The following is an 18,859-nucleotide window of genomic DNA, read 5'->3' as shown; positions in this document are numbered from 1 at the left end:
CCTGAATCGCATGCCTCCTTACTTTCTGAATGAACCCACCATGAGGAACCTTATCAAATGCCTTGCTAAAATCCATATACACCACATCCACTGTTTGACCTTCATCAATGTGTTTTGTCACATCCTCAAAGAATTCAGTAAGGTTTGTGAGGCATGACCTGCCCCCCTCAAAGCCATGATGACTATTTCTAATGAAACTGTGCTTTTCCAAATAAGCATAAATACTATCTCTCAGAATCCTCTCCAATAATTTGCCCACCACAGAAGTAAGACTCACTGGTCTGTAATTCCCAGGATTATCCCTATTCCCTTTCTTGAGCAAGGGGAATAACATTTGCCACCCTCCAATCATCTGGTACTACTCCAGTGGACAGTGAGGATGCAAAGATCATCGTCAAAGGCTTGGTAATCTTGGGTATACCCTGTCTGGCCCAGGGGACTTATCTATCCTCGTTTTTCAAAATTTCTAGCTCATCCTGCATCCTAACATCAACATGCTCGAGCATATCAGCCTGTTTAATGCTGTCCTCAGAAACGTCAAGGTCCCTCTCACTGGTGAATACTGAAGCAAAGTATTCATTAAGGACCTCTCCTATCTCAATCTCCGCAAGTTCCCTCCACTATCCCTGATCAGCCCTACCCTCACTGGCCATCATCTTGTTCCTCGCATAAGTATAGGATGCCTTGGGGTTTTCCTTGATCCTACCCGACAAGGCTTTTTCGTACCCCCTTCTAGCTCTCCTAAGTCCGTTCTTCAGTTCCTTCCTGGCTACCTTGTAGCCCTCTAGAGCCCTGTCCGATCCTTGCTTCCTCAACCTTAAGCTTCCTTCTTCCACTTGACTAGATGTTGCAGGTGTCTTGTCATCCAAGGTTCCTTCACCTTACCATCCCTTCCTTGCCTCAGTGGGACAAACCTATCCAGTAGTCTATAACCTTCCTCACTGTCCACAATATTGTCTATTTTAGTGTCATCTGCTAACTTCGTATTCATGCCTTGTACGTTCTCATCCAAATCATTGATACAAATAACAAACAGCAATGGGCCCAGCACCGACCCCTGAGGCGCACCACTAGTCACAGGCGTCCAGTCCAACAAGCATCCTTCCACTACTACTCTCTGCTTCCTGCCATTAAGCCATTTGTGTATCCAATTTTGCCAGTTTTCCCTGGATTCCATGCGATTGACACTTTTAGAACAGCCTGTCATGTGGAACTTTATCAAAGGCCTTACTGAAATCCACATAAACGACATCTGCTGCCCTGCCCTCATTAACCTTCCTGGTCACTTCAAAGAACTCTAGCAAATTTGAGGAATGATCTCCCATGCACGAAGCCATGCTGACTACTCCTAATCAAACCTTGTCTTTCCAAATGCACGTATATCTTATCCTTAAGAATCTTTTCAAGTAACTTTACCTCAGATGTTAAGCCTGAAGAAAATTGAGGGATAAGATATACATGCATTTGGAAAGACAGGGTTTGATTAGGAGTATTCAGCATGGCTTCGTGTGAGGGAGATCATGCCTCACATATCTGCATCAGTTTTCTCCAAAAGAACGTTAACTTGTTCTACTGTACTGACCTCTTCCTGCAACCTTGTTCACACAACTGTTTGCTTCTGTTTTGAATGTCTCGATTGAACCTAGCTTCACGACACTGTTGGGTGGGATGGAGTGCATTCCGGACTAGTAATTCCCAAGATTTCTTTCCTCCCATCTCTTTTTTGCTCTGTTACTGATTACTTTAAATTTATGTCCTCTTATTCTTAAACACTTGAAGTGGTAATACTTAGTCCTTATTTTCTTTGTCCAGGCCACTCATGATTTTGTATACTTGATTCAGATCTCCTCTGAGCCTTCTGCAAGCAAAGCTGAAACCAGTTTCTGTGATCAGTCTTAATAAATGAAGTTCTTCACCCCTGGGACCATACTTATAAACCTCTTATCATTGTTCCAGTGCCTTCGCATCTGCCCTGACATGTGGTACCCAAAACTGGCATAGTATTCTACCCAAGGCTGAACTAGTGACTTGTATAAATTCAGCACACCCTCTTTGCTTTTGTGCTATTAATGTTGCTGTTATCCCAAGCTTTATTATTGTATGTTATTAACTGCTGTTTCAACCTGTTGGACCACCATTCATGACTTGTCGACACGTATACCCAGGTCCCTCTGATCTTGCAGCCCTTTTAAAGCGGTAGCTTTCATTTTATCTTGTTTCGCTATGTTTGTCCGACCAAATGAATCATCGCCCACTTCCCTGCATTGAACTTCTATCCATCGCCTTTCAGCCCACTCAACCAATTTGTCTACATGTTAAAGGTCTACATGTTAAAGTTCTACACTACATTCCTCGCAGTTTACAATGTTTCCAAGTTCCGCTTCGTTTACAGGTTTTGAAATTGAACACTGCACATCAAGGTCTAGGTCAATAACAGGTATCGACAAAAGCAAATTTCCCAGAACTGACAGTTGGGATGCTACATTCCATATATTTTTCTAGCTCAATCAACATTGATTTACCATTTCTTTGTGTTTCCTATCACTCGTCCAATTTTGAGTCCGTATTGTTTATATCCCTTTTATTCCTGAACTAAAGCTTGCTCACAAGTCCGTTCTGCATTATGTCGCATGCATTTTGAAAGTCCATGTACACCACATCAGTAGCATTGACTATGCTTTTTGCCTCCATGTGTAAATCTCTTTTTTTAGGCCCACCTTCCTTTTACCATCCTTTTACTGCATGAATATCTGAAGATGTCTTGAAAATTCCCTTGAGTTTGCTGCCATTTCTTTTCATTCTCCTTCTGTTTCTCATATTTGCTTATCACCACCACTGTAATTTTCTATATTCTTCCTGGTTCTGTAATGCATCATCAACCTGATTAGATCTGTTCATAGTTTATCATCTCTTTTGGCACCTGGGGGGGAGTCCCGGAATATTATGTCGCACCTTTCCCTTTGAAGCGAATAAACTTTGTGTGCCTAAACCATCATTTTGTTGGTGGCCCAATGTTCAGCTACTATTTTTCTGCCCACCTGATTCCGGTTGATTCAACCCAAATCCATTCTTAGCCCACTGAAGTTGACTTTCATTCAGTTTATTATTTTCAATCTGAATTGTTCATTGTCCTTCTCCACAGTCACTCTTAAATATTACGATAGTGATCGCTGTCACTCATTTATTTCTCCCACTGACCCTTTATCCAACTGACCACCTCATTCCTAAAAACCAGTTCTGCAGGTGCTTCCTATATCGTTGGATTAAAAACATACCGTTGTAGAAAATTCTCCTAAACTTATTGTAGGAACATTTACCATTTACAGTACCATAATCCTAATCTATATTCAGGTAATATAAATCTCCCAGGTTAAATACTGCATTATTTTTGCCATTCTCTGTATTGTGTAATTTCCTTGCGGATTTTCTCCTGTGCATCTCCCTCTCGTTGATCGCTTCTGGAATGCACTTGGCAATGTAATTGCATTTTTTTGTTTCTTAGCTCCAGCCAGATCAATTCTGACCATGACCTCTCTGGGACGTCCTTTTTCTCCAGGACTGCAGTGGTCTCCTTAAGTATTGCTGCCATCCATCTCCTTTGTGTCCTTTCTTAACTTTTCTGAATTGCTTGTGTCCAGGAGTAGTTAGCACCCAATCCTACCCTCCCTTAAGCAAGGGCTCTGCTATAACCACAGATTCGTACTTCCACTAGATAATCTGCACCTACAACTCCCCAGTCTTACTTACCAAACTCTGTTCTTTTGTAGTAATCAAATTATTCTGTATTCTAGTGCTATCTCTCAATATTTCGTGCACTTGGGTATTTTTCTCAGTTACCACATCAGTCCTTTGTGTTCAGGTCCCATCTTCCCCCTGAACCAGTCCCAATGTCTCAAAAATCTTTTAAGCCCCCTTTGCAGCAATCTTCTAGCCACACATTAATCTATCTTGTCTTCCAATTTGTGATCCCAGTGCCACATGCAACTGAACAATCTGAAGAATACTTTTGAGGTTGTCCTCGCCAATTTCTATGTAGCTTTCAAACTAATGACTGCAAAATGACATCCCCTTTTGTAACTATGGCATTGGTTGCAATGTGGATGACTGCTGCTATAAATCAGGATGTGAAAGGGAAAATTTGGGAGAATTGCAATCACCAAGAAGTGATATTAAGTAAACTATTGGAACTCGGGCTGACAAGTATCTAGATCCAAATGGATTTTGAAAGAAGTATCAGATGAGAGAGTTGTCACATTGGTTTTCATTTTTCCAAAACTCCTTTGATTTAGGGCAGTCCCGTGAGATTGGAAATTAGCAAATGTTACTCCCTTTTTTTAAAGGAATGGGGAGAGTTAGAAAGCAGGACACTAGAGTTTAGCTTAACGTGTCATCAGGTTGATGTGAGGTATTATTATAAATGGTATGGCAGGACTCTTGGATACATTCAAGGTATGTGGCAGAGTCACATGGCTTTAAGAAAAATTGAACAGATTTCTCTATTTGAAGTTCTTTGTGAAAATAATGTGCTTTGGATGAGGGGAGCAGGTGGATGTTTTGTATTTTGATTTCCAGAGGCATTTGTAGTACTATATCAGTGGTTACAGTAGAAAATTGAAGGTCATGATGTAGAGGATGGCATGTGGGCATGGATAGAAGTTTGGCTGGCTAGCTGGAAGCAGACTACAGTTGGTATCAATGCATCTTTCCAGGTTCTCATGCAATGAGAGATGCTGGGATCTCAACTGCACACAGTTTAAGTCAATACCTTAATCTGCCTCCTGATCCAAGTTATGTTGGCCAAATTTGGTAGTGACAGAAAGATAAACAGGAAGTACAATTTGGAATTGTCCATTTTGGCAGAAAGAATAAATAAAACCTAAATGGTGAGAAATTGCCCAGACTGAGATGAAAAGAATCTGGGTATACCAGAGCATGAAATGAAAAGATTTTTGTGCAAGTATAACAAGTAATTGGGAAAGCTAATACACATTTGCAGTTAATTGCCCTTGCAATAAGTGACAAAGTTAGGGAGGTTATGCGAGACACTAATGACACCACATCTCAATACTGTATACATTGTTGATAATATTACTTAAGGATGTAAATGCATAGCAAACAGTCCAGGAATGGTTGCCAAACTAAAACTTGCAATGGACGCGTGGTCTCATGAGATCAGGGCAGGCTTGTATCTGCTAAAGTTTAGAAGAACAAGAATCGACTTGATTGAAACTTGCATGGTCCGGATGGGTTTTGACAGGGCAGATGTGGAAAGGATGTTTCTCTTACGGTAGTATCTAGATCTCTAGGTTCCTGTTTAGTAATGAGGAGTCACCTATGTAAAGCACATGGAGCAAAATTTTTTTTTGAGGATCAGGTCTCTGCTGCTACCACACTTTCAGAGTCTGAGCATTTTTAAGGCAAAGGTACGTAATCTTTCACCCTTTTACTTTTTGAAGAATTTATCAGCAATAGGTGGGAATATAGAATTGAAGTTGCAGTCTGATCAGTCATTATTTTATAAAGTGGAGCAAGCTTGGAAAACCATGTGCCTATTTATGTCTCTTGTAGGTATGGTCTCCCCTCCCCTTCCAGGCCCTCTGTAGCGACTCAGTGACATCCTTCACCCAGGCAAAAGGGAGGCACTATCTTTGACATTTTGCAATTGAAGAAATATCCATCAGCTTCACCGGCTAAGAAGTTACCTGTCATTGTGACTCTTCCAGTCTGTCTTATACCTCCCTGTGCAGCTGAGCCACCCCTGTTGTTACAGACTTTGCCCTGGCTATATGTCCCAGGTGAACCGTTCCCATTATTCCACATGTATCAACATGCTATCCACTTAGCTATCTGTGGTTCATTGTGGTGATACCATCTGCTGTTCAACCTCGGAAGCTTTGGGCTCATGTTGCTGTAGCTGATGACACTTGCTGTACACATGGTTGCCTAGGATGATGGAAGCATGGTGGAGCTGCTATGGCACAGGATATGCTGAAGCAACCCTACCATTGCTTTCTTTATTAGTCGACCCTTTGTCACTGTGTAAAAACGCAACTGTACCCCTACTGAAACACCTTAAACTATGACTAAAATTTTGCTAGGACTGATGAATACCAAAGTCAGTCTAATTGGCTAGTTGAAACAAGCCTTACTTCAAAAGAGATACTCACCACCTTGACATTGGTTCTTAATACTTGATTTTGTTTTTGTTTTTAATTTGCCATTTGTTGGGACAGAGTGTTCAGTCTGCAGTACTCACCAGCCAGTCACCTACCTGCTTTCATGTGATGTTACACCTCTTTACCTTTTCCAAATGCTGCAGTAATTGGTTGCAGTTGATAACTAGACACGATCTCGGTGATCCACACTGCTCCGATTCAAGTCCTGACTTCCTTCTGCATATCATGTCGACCCCCTCAGGTCTTGCTAATTTGTGCTGTCTTGTTTCTACTTAGAAATTGCAAGTGATCTTGAACAGTTAAAACTGCACCCTCTATCAGTCACTTCTTCCATTTGGCCCAGAGGGAAAAAACATTCGTACATAATACATTCGCTTGTGTCCATGAGCAGTTCCTGTGAAAGTGTCCACCTGTATGTTTCAATCTTGGCATAGCTAGAGATGATGAGATCATCATACTTAAGAGTTCTTCAAACAAGGGTGGTTTTGGGACATAGAAACAGAAAATAGGAGCAGGACTAGGCCATTCAGTCCTTTGAGCCTCCTCTGCCATTCAATATGTCATGGTTGATCATCTAACTCAGCACCCTGTTCCTGTTACCTTGCCATATTCTTTGATTCCTAAGAGCTATACCTAGCTTCTCCTTGAAAATATTCCATGTCTTAGCCTAAACTGCTTTCTATTAGAGAATTCCACAGGCTTCCCAACTTCTGCGTTAAGAAATTTTTCTTCCTCCTCAGCCTTAAATGGCCAACTCTGTATCCGTAAACTGTGTATCCTGGTTCTGAACTCCCCTAACATCGGGAACAACCTTCCTGCATTTAACATATCTAGTCGTGTTTGAATTCTATTCGTTTCTATGCAATATCCCCCTCCATTCTTATCACCTGCAGCAAATATAGACGTAACTGATCCAGTTTTTCTTCATATTTCAGTCCTGCCAATCCAGGAATCAGTCTGCATTCCTGCATTGCTAGAACATCCCACTTCAGAGAAGCAGATCGAAGTTGCACGCAGCACTTCAGGTGTGGTCTCACAAAGGCCCTGTATAGTTGCAGCAGACGTTCCTGCTTCTGTCCTTTAATCCTCTCTCTAGGAAGGCCAACATAGCATTTGCCGCCTTCACCACCTGCTACACCTGCATGCTTCATTTCAGCAACTAGTGTAACAGGGCATCCGGGTCTCATTGCCTCTCCCCCTTTCCCAATCTTCATTTTGTTAATCTGCCTTCCTGCTTTTGCTACCAAAGTGGATAGCCTCACACTTGTTGGCATTATACTTCCATGTGCCATGCATTTGCCCATTCAGCTTGTCGAAATCACACTCGAGCATCTCTTCTTTCTCCTCGGTTCATCCTCCCAACCACCTTTTTGCTTTTCTGCAAATTTCGAGGTACTACATTTAGTTTCTTCATCTAACACATTCATGTATATTGTGCATATCTGGGATCCAAGTGTTGATCCTTGCAATACTCCACTAATCAATAACTATTAATAATAACAAGTAATTTCTGCCTCTCGAAACAACCTGTTTTCCTACTGTTGCCCATCTGCCAACCAATTGTTTGTCCATGTCAGTATGCAGCCCCCAGTCCCATGAGCTTTTGTTTTGCATGCTAATAATTTATGTTAATTTTAGTGAAGGCCTTCTGTAAGTCCAAGTAAACCAATCCACTGGCTCGCCCTTTCAACTCTACTAATTACATCTTCTCGATTCCAGTAGATTTGACAAGTATGATTTCCCTTTTGTAAACCCATGTTGACTCTGTCCAATTTTGTCACTCTTTTCCAAGTACTCTGCTATTAAATCTTGATAATGAACTGAAGGATTTTTCCCTCTTTCAGTATCAGACTAACTGGTCTATAATTTCCTGCTTCCTTTATATGTCTCTTAAATAGTGGTGTTACATTGGATTGGAAGATAGCCATTGAAACTGTTGGAGAATCTATCGAATCTTGAAAAATGACCATTAATGTGTCCACTATTTCTTGGGCCACTTCCTCAGTACTCAGTGATGAAGATTACTGTGCCCTGAGGATTTGGCAGCCTTTAATCTGTCAATTTTCATAAAACCATTTCCCAATTGCTGATTTCCTTCAGTTGTTCCCTCTCACATGAGACCCTGTGTTCGCTGGCAATTTTGGGACATGATTTGAGAGAACCAAGCAATTTAATTAATTGCTGTGCCACCCCTGTTCTCCACTTATAATTTCCCCTGATTCTGAATGTAAGGCACTGACATTTGTCTTCACTTTTTTTCTTTTTGAGCATGTATATAAGCTTTAACAGTTAGTTTGTATGTTCACTGCAAGTTTACTCTATTACTCTATTTTCTACCTCTTAGTCAGTTCCTTTGTTGTTCTTTGCTGAAGTTTAAACTACTTCCAGTCACTGGGTGTACTGCTTCTTTTGACCAATTTAGAATTTCATTCCTTGGATGTAATGGTATCCCTAATTTCCCCAGTCAGCAACCTTTCCCATTTTGTTGTTGTGCCAGGCAGGAATATTTTTCTGAAGAAGGGTCTAGGCCCGAAACGTCAGCTTTCCTGCTCCTCTGGTGCTGCTTGGCCTGCTGTGTTCATCCAGCTCTACACCTTGTTATCTCAGATTCTCCCGCATCTGCAGTTCGTACTGTCTCAGGAAGGAATCATTATTGTAGTTCGTGCATACACTGTTTAAATGTTTCCCATTGCCTATCCACCATTGTACTCCAATTTATCTTAGTCAGGTCACATCTCATACCATCATAATTTCCTTTATTTAGATTCAGGAACCTAGTTCATAGAATTGACTATGTGGCTGTCCATCTTAATAAAGAATGTTACTGCCTGTTCACTTTACTGAAGGGGCCTTGAACGGCTGGATTGTGGATTTTTCTCGCTCGTTACAAAATGCCAAGTCTATCTGGCCTGTTTTCTTGTTGGTTCCACAACATGTTGATCCAAAAAACCGTCTTGTACATATTCCAGAAATTTCTGCTCGACATTATTGTTACTGATTTGATTTACCCAATCTGCTCATAGATTAAAGTCACTTGCAATTACAGCTATACCTTTATTGCTTGGGTCTCTAATTTCCTGTTTAATGCCTTTCCCAGCATCACCACTGCAGTTTGAGGGACTGTGTACAAACCTGCCCCAATCGTTACTGCCATTGCTGTTTCTACGCTCTGCCCTTCCAGATTCCACTTCACCAGAGCTACTAGGCTGACTATGAATAATTGTATTTCAAAGAACAGATCCATACAACATCACCAAGGGCATCTGCTGATTTATATAAAAAATGTTGTCCCGTGGAGCAAAGGATGCATGAAGTTCAGTCCCTTTTCGTACATGAGACCTGTCTTGTATTTAGCTGCCTGGACTGTTCTTTGATTTTAATCAGATGAAAATTTTCATGCTAAACGAGTTGTAACATTTTGGGCTAGTTATGAACTGAATTTGTGTTGCGGCACTAGTCAACTCGCATAAGACAACTGTATTTTTTAGCTGTAAAAATCCTATTTTTGCATAGACTTAGTGAGTAAGTCAACATTTTTTTTCAAATATGACTTTGTAGAGTTGCATTTAGCCTGTCTTAATCTTTCACATGCATAAATGGATGTTTTGCTTCTTGTTATGTTGTAAATTGAGTACAAGGTATCAAACAGGTGATATGGCTGTGTTGCGAAGATGCATATGGCTCTTAGACACATCCACATACTTCCTACTTTGTGAATGACAAAGGTGTTTCCTGCCCATGTTAGCAGTTCACTGTTTTAGCTCAACCCTAATTATTGGAAGAAATTTTTTCAAGGCCTCTAAGATCAACCTGTACACTGGCCATAGTATGTTCATTGAATAACCTTTTTAAAATGCTTAAAATCCTTTTAGGAAGCAACAGATGCTGAAAAGGGTTTCATAGAAGATGACAAGGTTACATTCGAAGTCTTCGTTCAGGCTGATGCACCACATGGTGTAGCGTGAGTATTGTAAATTATTATTGTATTAAAATTATAAATTTTGTGGAGGTGGGCATGGGTGTGCTTTGGAGGTTGCCTGAAATTGTGGTTTCACACAAATAATTGTGATTATCCAATGAACAAATATATTATGTTTGGTATGACTTATTTCATGCTGTGTAGTGGCCTTTTGCCCACTGAAGGGGTGGTGTGGTGACCATGAAACTTGCTACCTGTCACTTTGCCTCTGAAGCATGAGATATTGAAGAAAATTGCAGAGTGATGAGTTGCTGTGAAACTATTTTGGTTTACAAGTATTTGAAAATAAACCACAAACAGAATATAAAACAAATAAATAAACATGATTAAAAATTTAATTTTAGATGGGACTCCAAGAAGCACACAGGCTATGTAGGTTTGAAGAACCAGGGAGCAACCTGTTATATGAACAGCTTATTGCAGACATTGTTCTTCACAAATCAGCTGCGAAAGGTAATGTGAACATTATCATTTTGCTCAACTTGGAAATAAATGGTTTGCAAGGAAAGATGTATGCTGTATATCTGATTTTATTCTTGTATGCTGTAGACATAAACGGCATAAAATGGCAATGAAATGCCTTGGAGCTAGCAGCATAAGCACATTTTTTGTTACAAAACTGAAATATTTATTCTTGAATTGGTTCGTTGTTTTTTACTTCAGCTCCAATAAGTTCTATTTTGTATGGTTGGAGCAGCAACAATGTGAACAACCTTAAATTCTCCTTTGGGCAGAGTAAATTGCTCCCATCTTCTCCTGGTTGTGGTCTTGTCTATCGTGTGCATGTGGGTGTTCGATGAAGAGTGATATGGTTTGGCTGTAATGTCTGATGATTGATTAACCTGTTGGTTATGTCCAACCCTGGTGAATGTTCCCCAATTTACTACAGTTCCAGATGCGGTCTTGCGAATTGTCGAGGTCTTGGATGAGGAGGGATGAATTGACTCCTGGTCTGAGTCATTCTGTCCACCCCACCCCAGTTGTTGGTCACAATAAAGTTATTTTGAAAAGGATCCCTTCTGTTCTGGGTGCCCTTGTCCCAAACCCAAATGAATTTGTTTTAAAAATAACAAATTTAAACAGGCTTTTGCTAAGCTGTCACCTGATGAAGAACGTAAGAGGAGGCTGGGATACAGGACAACTTGACAAAATGAATCCCAAATTAGCTTAGTGGCAAGAGGTAGAGAATATGGTGCTTGGGCTGGAGTGTTTTGGCTGTGAAGAGAGACTAGGTGCTTGGTGTTGGTTTCTTTAGTGTAGAGAAGGCTGGGGGGCAGGGGTGTACCTCTGGGTGTACCCAGAGGTTGAAAGATATATCTGGAACTCACTGCCTGAGCACCCATTGCAAGATATATTCAGACGAACGAATGAACTGCTATGGCATACAAGGCTACTGGCTAAGTGCTAGAATGTGAGACTAGAGTAGATGGATTCTCGATGAACAACACGCACTCGGTAAACCAAAGTGCCTCTTTCCGCGCTCTAGAACTCTAATTTGATCTTCAACACATTTTTCCTGGATTGCCACTGTATCCCGTGACGTTTTAAATCAGCAGAAAGCTTGCCATCTGAATCTTTAACATTTTCAATGACTGAACTGCCACAGCTTACTGTGACTGACTGACAGACAGACGACTCCAGGCCTTCACTTTCCTCATCAGGGTTGTAAATAGCCTGCTGCTTAATCTGAGGCACATCTTGAGCTTCTAAATCACTAACACTTGCACACGGACACTGGCCAGCAGATGCATCGTTCTCGCCTTGTCAGAATTTTGTATGTTACAATCAGCTCACTTCCCATTCTTCTTCTTATCACAAAGAATAAAGACCCAGTTTATTATGGTTTTCTTTAATAGGGCAATTCCTTTCTCCAAGGATTCAGTTTGGCGAGTCTTTTCTGCGCTTCCTCAATGGCAAGTGTATATTTCCATGGATAAGGAGACCAAACTATAGACTTATTCTTTACATTTATGGTAGTTGGAAATCTCTTATGAATAATGTGCGTTTAAATTCTGTGGATAAGTTTTTAATTATGAAAAGTTTCTTTTCCTCAGTGTTGCAAATGTGTATTAAGACTTCATGTTTAAATGGACCATGATATTATAGTGAGCAGTTACGCCCACAATGTTCTTGGTTCATTTCCAGGTTCATTTGTTAATCCTGGCTCTAATGTTCACAGATCACAGAACCCCTACGGTGTGGAAACAGGCCCTTCAGCCCAACAAATCTACACCAACCCTTGGATCATCCCACCCAGACCGATCCCCCTATAACCCACCTAATCTGCACATCCCTGAATACTACAGGCAGTTTAGCACGGCCAATCTACCTAGCCTGCACATCCTTGGACTATGGGAGGAAACCAGAGCACCCGGAGAAAACCCATGCAGACACGGGGAGAATGTGCAGACTCCATGCAGACAGTCACCCGAGGGTGGGATAGAACCCGTGTCCCTGATCCTGTGAGGCAGCAGTGCTACCCACTGAACCACTGTGCTGCCCCATATCTTTTTTTAATACGTTGACAGTTGGCTGGTGGACCAGATTGTTGTATGAATATAGGAGGTATTAAGTGGTGGGGAGCAGTTGCTCATAAACTATATTCAGTTTGCATAACCAGAAGCAAAATAGGGAAAGGATTGCCTTTATGTTGAATTAGAAAATATGTCCAAAGGAGTTTCTGGCAGTGTAAATTGTATATTAATGTAATGAATTTGGAATTGTTACCTCCACCAAAACTTAAGAATATGCCAGGGCTAAATTTTTCTTCAGTTTTTGCTTTGTCATGCTACTTAGTATAACTTTTATTTTGCTGATTTGTTTCATTGGTTACACAGGCTGTTTATATGATGCCAACAGAAGGAGATGATTCATCAAAAAGTGTCCCTTTAGCTTTGCAAAGGGTGTTCTATGAATTGCAGCACAGCGACAAACCAGTTGGAACCAAGAAACTGACTAAGTCTTTTGGGTAAGTGGTTTTATTTGCACACGGAATAAGTTTTCCTTAGTCCATAAATGAAGTCATTTTTTTAACAGAAGACAGTGTGCTCGGTATTGCTGTTCTACACATCAGGCAAGTTTTAATACTCTGAATGTAGACTGCTGAATGAATTAAAAACAATATTACCCTTTTCTTGCATAGTCTTGGACTGTGCAATGAATAAAAGGGTCTGTCATTCTATTCCCTAAAATTTTGTAATCTGATTAACTCAGCCTAATCATCTAATAGCTTAAAAGTGTGATCTTGAATGCCTGTTCTTTTGGTTTGTTTTTGGGTGGTAAGAAGTGGTTCAAACTTGAGTGAATGATTTGTTCTATCTCTGTAGTTTGTACTTCAGTCAGTCAGTGAGTGGATGTGAATATGTGCAAATGTGGAAGGAGTCAAGTGTTCCTTTTTAAAATTTTATTTGCTGTGTACATCCTATTAGAATAAACTTTTTTTTTTAAAACTAGCGCCTTATGAACTGGCACTCTTGATAAACCAGCAAAACTTATATACCTGAAAGAAGAGGTTACTGTATTATCACAATTTCCATGATGTTTGAGTAGTGAGTTGAGGGTGCAAGTGAAAAGGTTTTCTAGTAGGCTTTATTTAAGGCAAATATGCATTATTGTGTGATTTTATACTATATATAGAGTAAAATATTCATGTTTCTACCCCGTTCATTATTTTTCTATTACTTAGTGTGTTTTTACGTTGTGTGGACCTCTTGGTGAACTGGTACACTCCTGGTGCCATAGGTGCTGGTTAACAAAAAGTTTGCTGTGTTTTATTTTTGAGCAGCTGTGTTATTTATCAGAGAACAGGCCTGCATGGTACCTGTCAGGCTACTGCCCACCATCAGGTTGGTGGGAACATTGGAGGCGATGCCATGTTTGTAATGTACTACTTGTGTGATTATCGACTATCATAATTCACACAAATGTATGCAGAATTTGTACCCTGTGTTTGTTTGGTTTATTACAACCTGCCAAACATTTAAAATTGGTCAGTGTTGTCCTAATAAATTAAAAGCGGTATTACTTTTCTTCTTTAGATGGGAAACACTAGATAGTTTTATGCAGCATGATGTTCAGGAATTGTGCAGGGTGGTAAGTATTTTTGTGTATTATTCATTTGCATTTGTCTCATGATCAGCACTACAAAGGTTAACTCAATCCCAAGTTAAACAATCTATCTCTTGGATGTGTGAGCCTGTATTAAGTGACCTGATTTCAAGTATGGCTTAAACGAATCATATATAAAGCTGTTCTAACTTGTGCTTAAACTCCATGCTGGGGTCAATAAGGAAGACAGAATTGCTGTAAATGTGTTCACCAGGCCACCTTGGCTTTCTATGTTCGCTTAATAAGATGCTGCAATAATCTTTAAGACTAATCTTAATTGACACATTTTCAAAACTGTTCAGGAGATACTTCTCCAGTAGGATTCAACAGAGGTTACCATCTGGGATATCCAAACTAATATTTCAAACTGTGTAAGCAGTTAGCATTGTAGTCTTAAGTGACTTGTATAACATCTTAAATATTTATGAAATGCCATTTGTTCTGGATACCTCACATACTTAATTTATAGTTTTTGAATTGACCACACTTCACAGTATTATGAATGAAATTAAAATCCACTGCTAGTCTCCCTGTTAAGTACTTGGCATCCCCTCTCAATCACTACCCTACTCTTTGCCACGTTCTTCATTTCAGGAGGTGGCGTGAAGTGTAAGGTTGTTTATTATCAACATCATTCTGTCCTCACCTAATAAGTTATGGTTCTGTGTAGCTGGGCTACTTTCTAGTAGTTATTTTTTAGCAGTTGTTGAAAATTAGTGAATGGAATTGTGTTCAAACTTCAGAACTCTGAACAGCCATAAAGTTTGAGTGTTACTATTTTAAAATATTTGAACATTGAGTTATTGGAACTGTTAGAAATAGTTTTGAAATATTGTTTGGCAGCAGAGCTTTACAAGCAAATAGTGGAAGCATTTGAACTAAGTAAATTGAGTTGTACCTATGGCAGCCACTTGTTGTTCACTGAGGACTGCTAGTGTTAAAAACTAGGTACTACAACATTATTGTGCCAGTTGAGGAATTATGTGGCACCTAAAAGCCTTTGGATTGTAGCACTAAATTAGTAGAGAGCATCCATATAGCTGCTGTTGAGTTCAGTGTTTTTAAACCTCTTCTGGACTGAACTGTTCTACTGCCAATGTAAAAAAAGATGTAAAATGTAACTTTGCAAAGCAGCATTGTCCAAGGAAATCTTCACCTGCCAGTATCTTATACCAAGTACCTGAATCTATCATAACTTTTTAAAAGTTTTCATACATTGTGGTTTGAAATTTTTAATCCATGCCCACATTTGATATGGACTATTGGCAACTAGATTGAACTGGCAGCAACTAACTGCCCTAATGTCTTGTAATAGCATTTTAGATTTTTCTTGGTTTATTGTTGAGAAGCATTACTCTGGAAAGTTCTTCAATAATTAATTTGACAGTAAGATTGTTTTATTTCTTTTCCTAGCTACTTGATAATGTTGAAAATAAAATGAAAGGAACCTGTGTAGAGGGCACAATTCCAAAATTATTCAGGGGAAAAATGGTGGTAAGTACAAAATTCGTTAGTGACAGAATTTCAATAAATATTGTTTGTTTTGGAACGTTAACTTTGTTTTTCTTGCTTTTGAAGTCGTATATTCAATGCAAACATGTGGAGTATCGATCCGAGAGAATAGAGGATTATTATGATATTCAACTCAGTATAAAGGGAAAGAAGAACAGTGAGTATAACTAAACTAAATTGTTGTAATTTTATGTCCATTCAGAATTGCAACGAACTGATATTTTCTTTTGTTCTACAGTATTTGAGTCTTTCAAAGATTATGTAGCAGTGGAGCAGCTGGATGGGGACAACAAATACGATGCTGGCGAGCATGGTTTACAGGTGTGGATTTCTGCTGAATGATGAAATGTTGAGATTTACATTTGACTAATTTTGATTAATGACTTTGCAGTGGTCAGTTGATAATTAAGGTGTGGAAAGAAACCAGTCAAATTATGAAAATTCAAATTACTGGTTGCTACACAACTTGTTCAGAAATTATTTTCTGAAAAATATTCATTTACCTTTCCCTGCCCATTTTTTTAAAGGAAACATCTACATTCAGAGCTTGAACAGAGGGTTCCAAATGAAACTGTTAACTTAAGTAATTTGCTAATGTGTGGCAAGTGGCATTTGTACATTCGATTGTTCATTTTACTTCATACATATTGAAGATTGCCTGGAACAATTTGGTTCTGGCTGCAAATAGCTCTCCTGTTCTTAAAATCTCAATATCTGTTCTGGTGTTTAGTCATCGTCATACCACACAGAAACAGACCCTTTTGATCCAACTCGTCCATCCGAACTAAATTTCCCAAACTGAACTCATCCCATTTGCCTGCGTCTGGCCCTTTACACCTTTTCCTATTCATGTAGCTGTCCAAGTGTCTTTTAAATGTAAGTGTACCTGCATCTACCACTTCCTCTGGCAGTTCATTCCACGCACGAATCACCCTCTGTGTGGAAAAAGTTGCCCCTCGAGTCCCTTCTCAAATCTTTCTCCTCTCACCTTAAAAATATTCCCTCTAATTTTGAACTCCCCACCCTAGGAAAATTACTTGGCTACACACCTTAGCTATACCCCTCATGTTATTATAAACCTCTATAAGATAACCCCTCAACCTCCTATGCTCCAGTCGGGGGAGTGAAGCCCGAGCCTATCCAGCCTCTCCTTGTAACTCAAACCTTCCATTCCTGGCATCATCCTGATAAATTTCTTCTGAACTTTTTCCAGATGAATGTCCTTCCTATAATAGGGCGACCAGAACTGGACACATTACTCCAGAAGAGGCCTCACCAACATCCCATAAAACCTCAACATAACATTCCAACTCTATATACTCACTGATGTGAGTAATGAAGGCAAGCGTGCTAAATGCCTCCTTAACCACCCAGCTATGTGATGTAAACTTCAAAGAATTATGTACCTGAATCCTTAAATCTCTGTTATACAGCACTACCCAATACTGATGACGTATGAATATCTTCCATCATTCTTAAACACTGTGCAAGTTATTAAGTCAATAAGTTTATAGCATGAATAGAACACCTGTAGTTTGAAGTCATTTCTTTTCCCCGACTACACCTGATATGAGTTGTCACATGCTGCTATCGTTGCAATCTAAGTACTGCACATAGCCCAAAATCATTGCAAAATAACTTGAAAAGTGAGTCTAAGTTTCCTTTGTCAAATACCCGAGACTCCTGATTGTAAAGGTCTCTCACAGACTAATGTATATGTTGCACACAGGATGCAGAAAAAGGTGTGAAGTTTCTTACCTTTCCACCGGTGTTGCATCTTCAGCTTATGCGGTTCATGTATGACCCACAAACTGATCAAAATATCAAGATAAATGACAGGTAAGCAGACTGTGTATTTTTTTTTTGTCCAAATAGACGCTGATACTATATTGGCGCACAGTACATACTTGTATACTAAACAGGTAAAATATCTCCTTCCAAAAATCATCTAAGCCTGAATTCTGATGGTAGGTCTTAAATGTTAAATCTCCCTAACACATCATCTTGTTAGGGAGATGAAGAACTGTTGTCATGTTGTAATGACTTGTCAGTTAACTTAATGTTTCTGTTATAATTGTTTTGTCTTCTGATGCATATGGTGAAAAGAATGTGTAACAGATGTAATTGATGTAAGTAACCTTGTTACAATCCGGTTTTTCTAAATTGGCTGTACGTTCTCATCCCTTTCAGAGAAGATTTTTCTTAATGTGATTTTATATATTCAAGTGTTACACAGGTGTTACACAGATAAAACATTGTGCCTTATTTTTGTCTTTTATTGACCCTCTGCTTTCTCTTGGGGCTTACATCCATGCGAACAAGCAAAAGGTCTGGTACCCATGCTCTAATACCATCAGTCCTGCACCATGATCACTGACCACAAAGTCATGTGTGAATTAACTTTGCAGAGGTTGAACGTAATAAGATTGAGAGCACCATGAAATATGACTAGCTATTGTGTTTACCACTTTGGCACTGTATTTGAAGCTACAGACCATTGTGGTACTCAGCAGTAGTTGATTGATTTGGATCTTTGCATCCGATACAAGTTTTTTTCATGACTTTGTGCTTTTAATGGGACACATAGTATGAATCTACGGTATGTAGAAGGAAGGAGTTGAAGGCTGTGAAGGGACTCTATGGTAAGAGTGACGGCTGAATTAAAAAATAATTTGTATAGGAGATTTGAGAACGAATTGGGCGGGTAGGGCATGAACGTAGTATTTTGGATCATAAACACTTGATGCATGTATTTCATCACTTCAGGATGTTGCACTGAATACTGAGAAGTTTAAGATGTTTTTATCAAGGCATCTTTGTCAAAGAAGTATAATAACTGTTCCAGTTATTACAATCTATATGCCATAAACATTATACGTTTTTGAAAATTGAATCCTTGTTATTGGGTACTTTCTATAAGAGAGCAAAATGTAGAGAACACAAGAATGAACATGCAAAGAAAATGCACAATCAGCTGACATTTTGTATTCTGACTTGTGAATGTGTAAACATGTAAGCAAAACATGATTTGGAGCGAGCACGTTTTTTGCCAAAATATATGCTAAGCAAGCTGTCACGTACACAC

General features: G+C 39.5%; 1 protein-coding gene across 2 annotated transcripts in view; it reads left to right on the top strand.

Annotated features, from left to right (window-relative positions):
* usp7 (ubiquitin specific peptidase 7 (herpes virus-associated)) overlaps positions 1–18,859 on the top strand; it is a 92,519-nt gene that overhangs the window by 35,674 nt on the left and 37,986 nt on the right. For both annotated transcript variants that reach the window (XM_048609360.1, XM_048609359.1), the window contains exons 5-12: positions 10,049–10,137; positions 10,500–10,608; positions 12,993–13,123; positions 14,193–14,247; positions 15,676–15,756; positions 15,841–15,931; positions 16,013–16,095; positions 17,504–17,613. In XM_048609360.1, the coding sequence (XP_048465317.1) occupies positions 10,049–10,137; positions 10,500–10,608; positions 12,993–13,123; positions 14,193–14,247; positions 15,676–15,756; positions 15,841–15,931; positions 16,013–16,095; positions 17,504–17,613 (749 nt within the window). The remainder of the gene's footprint in view (positions 1–10,048; positions 10,138–10,499; positions 10,609–12,992; positions 13,124–14,192; positions 14,248–15,675; positions 15,757–15,840; positions 15,932–16,012; positions 16,096–17,503; positions 17,614–18,859) is intronic.

Source organism: Rhincodon typus, chromosome 21, assembly GCF_021869965.1.
Source record: "Rhincodon typus isolate 14 chromosome 21, sRhiTyp1.1, whole genome shotgun sequence".
NCBI lineage: Eukaryota > Metazoa > Chordata > Chondrichthyes > Orectolobiformes > Rhincodontidae > Rhincodon > Rhincodon typus.
This window is presented reverse-complemented; position numbering and strand designations above follow the sequence as displayed.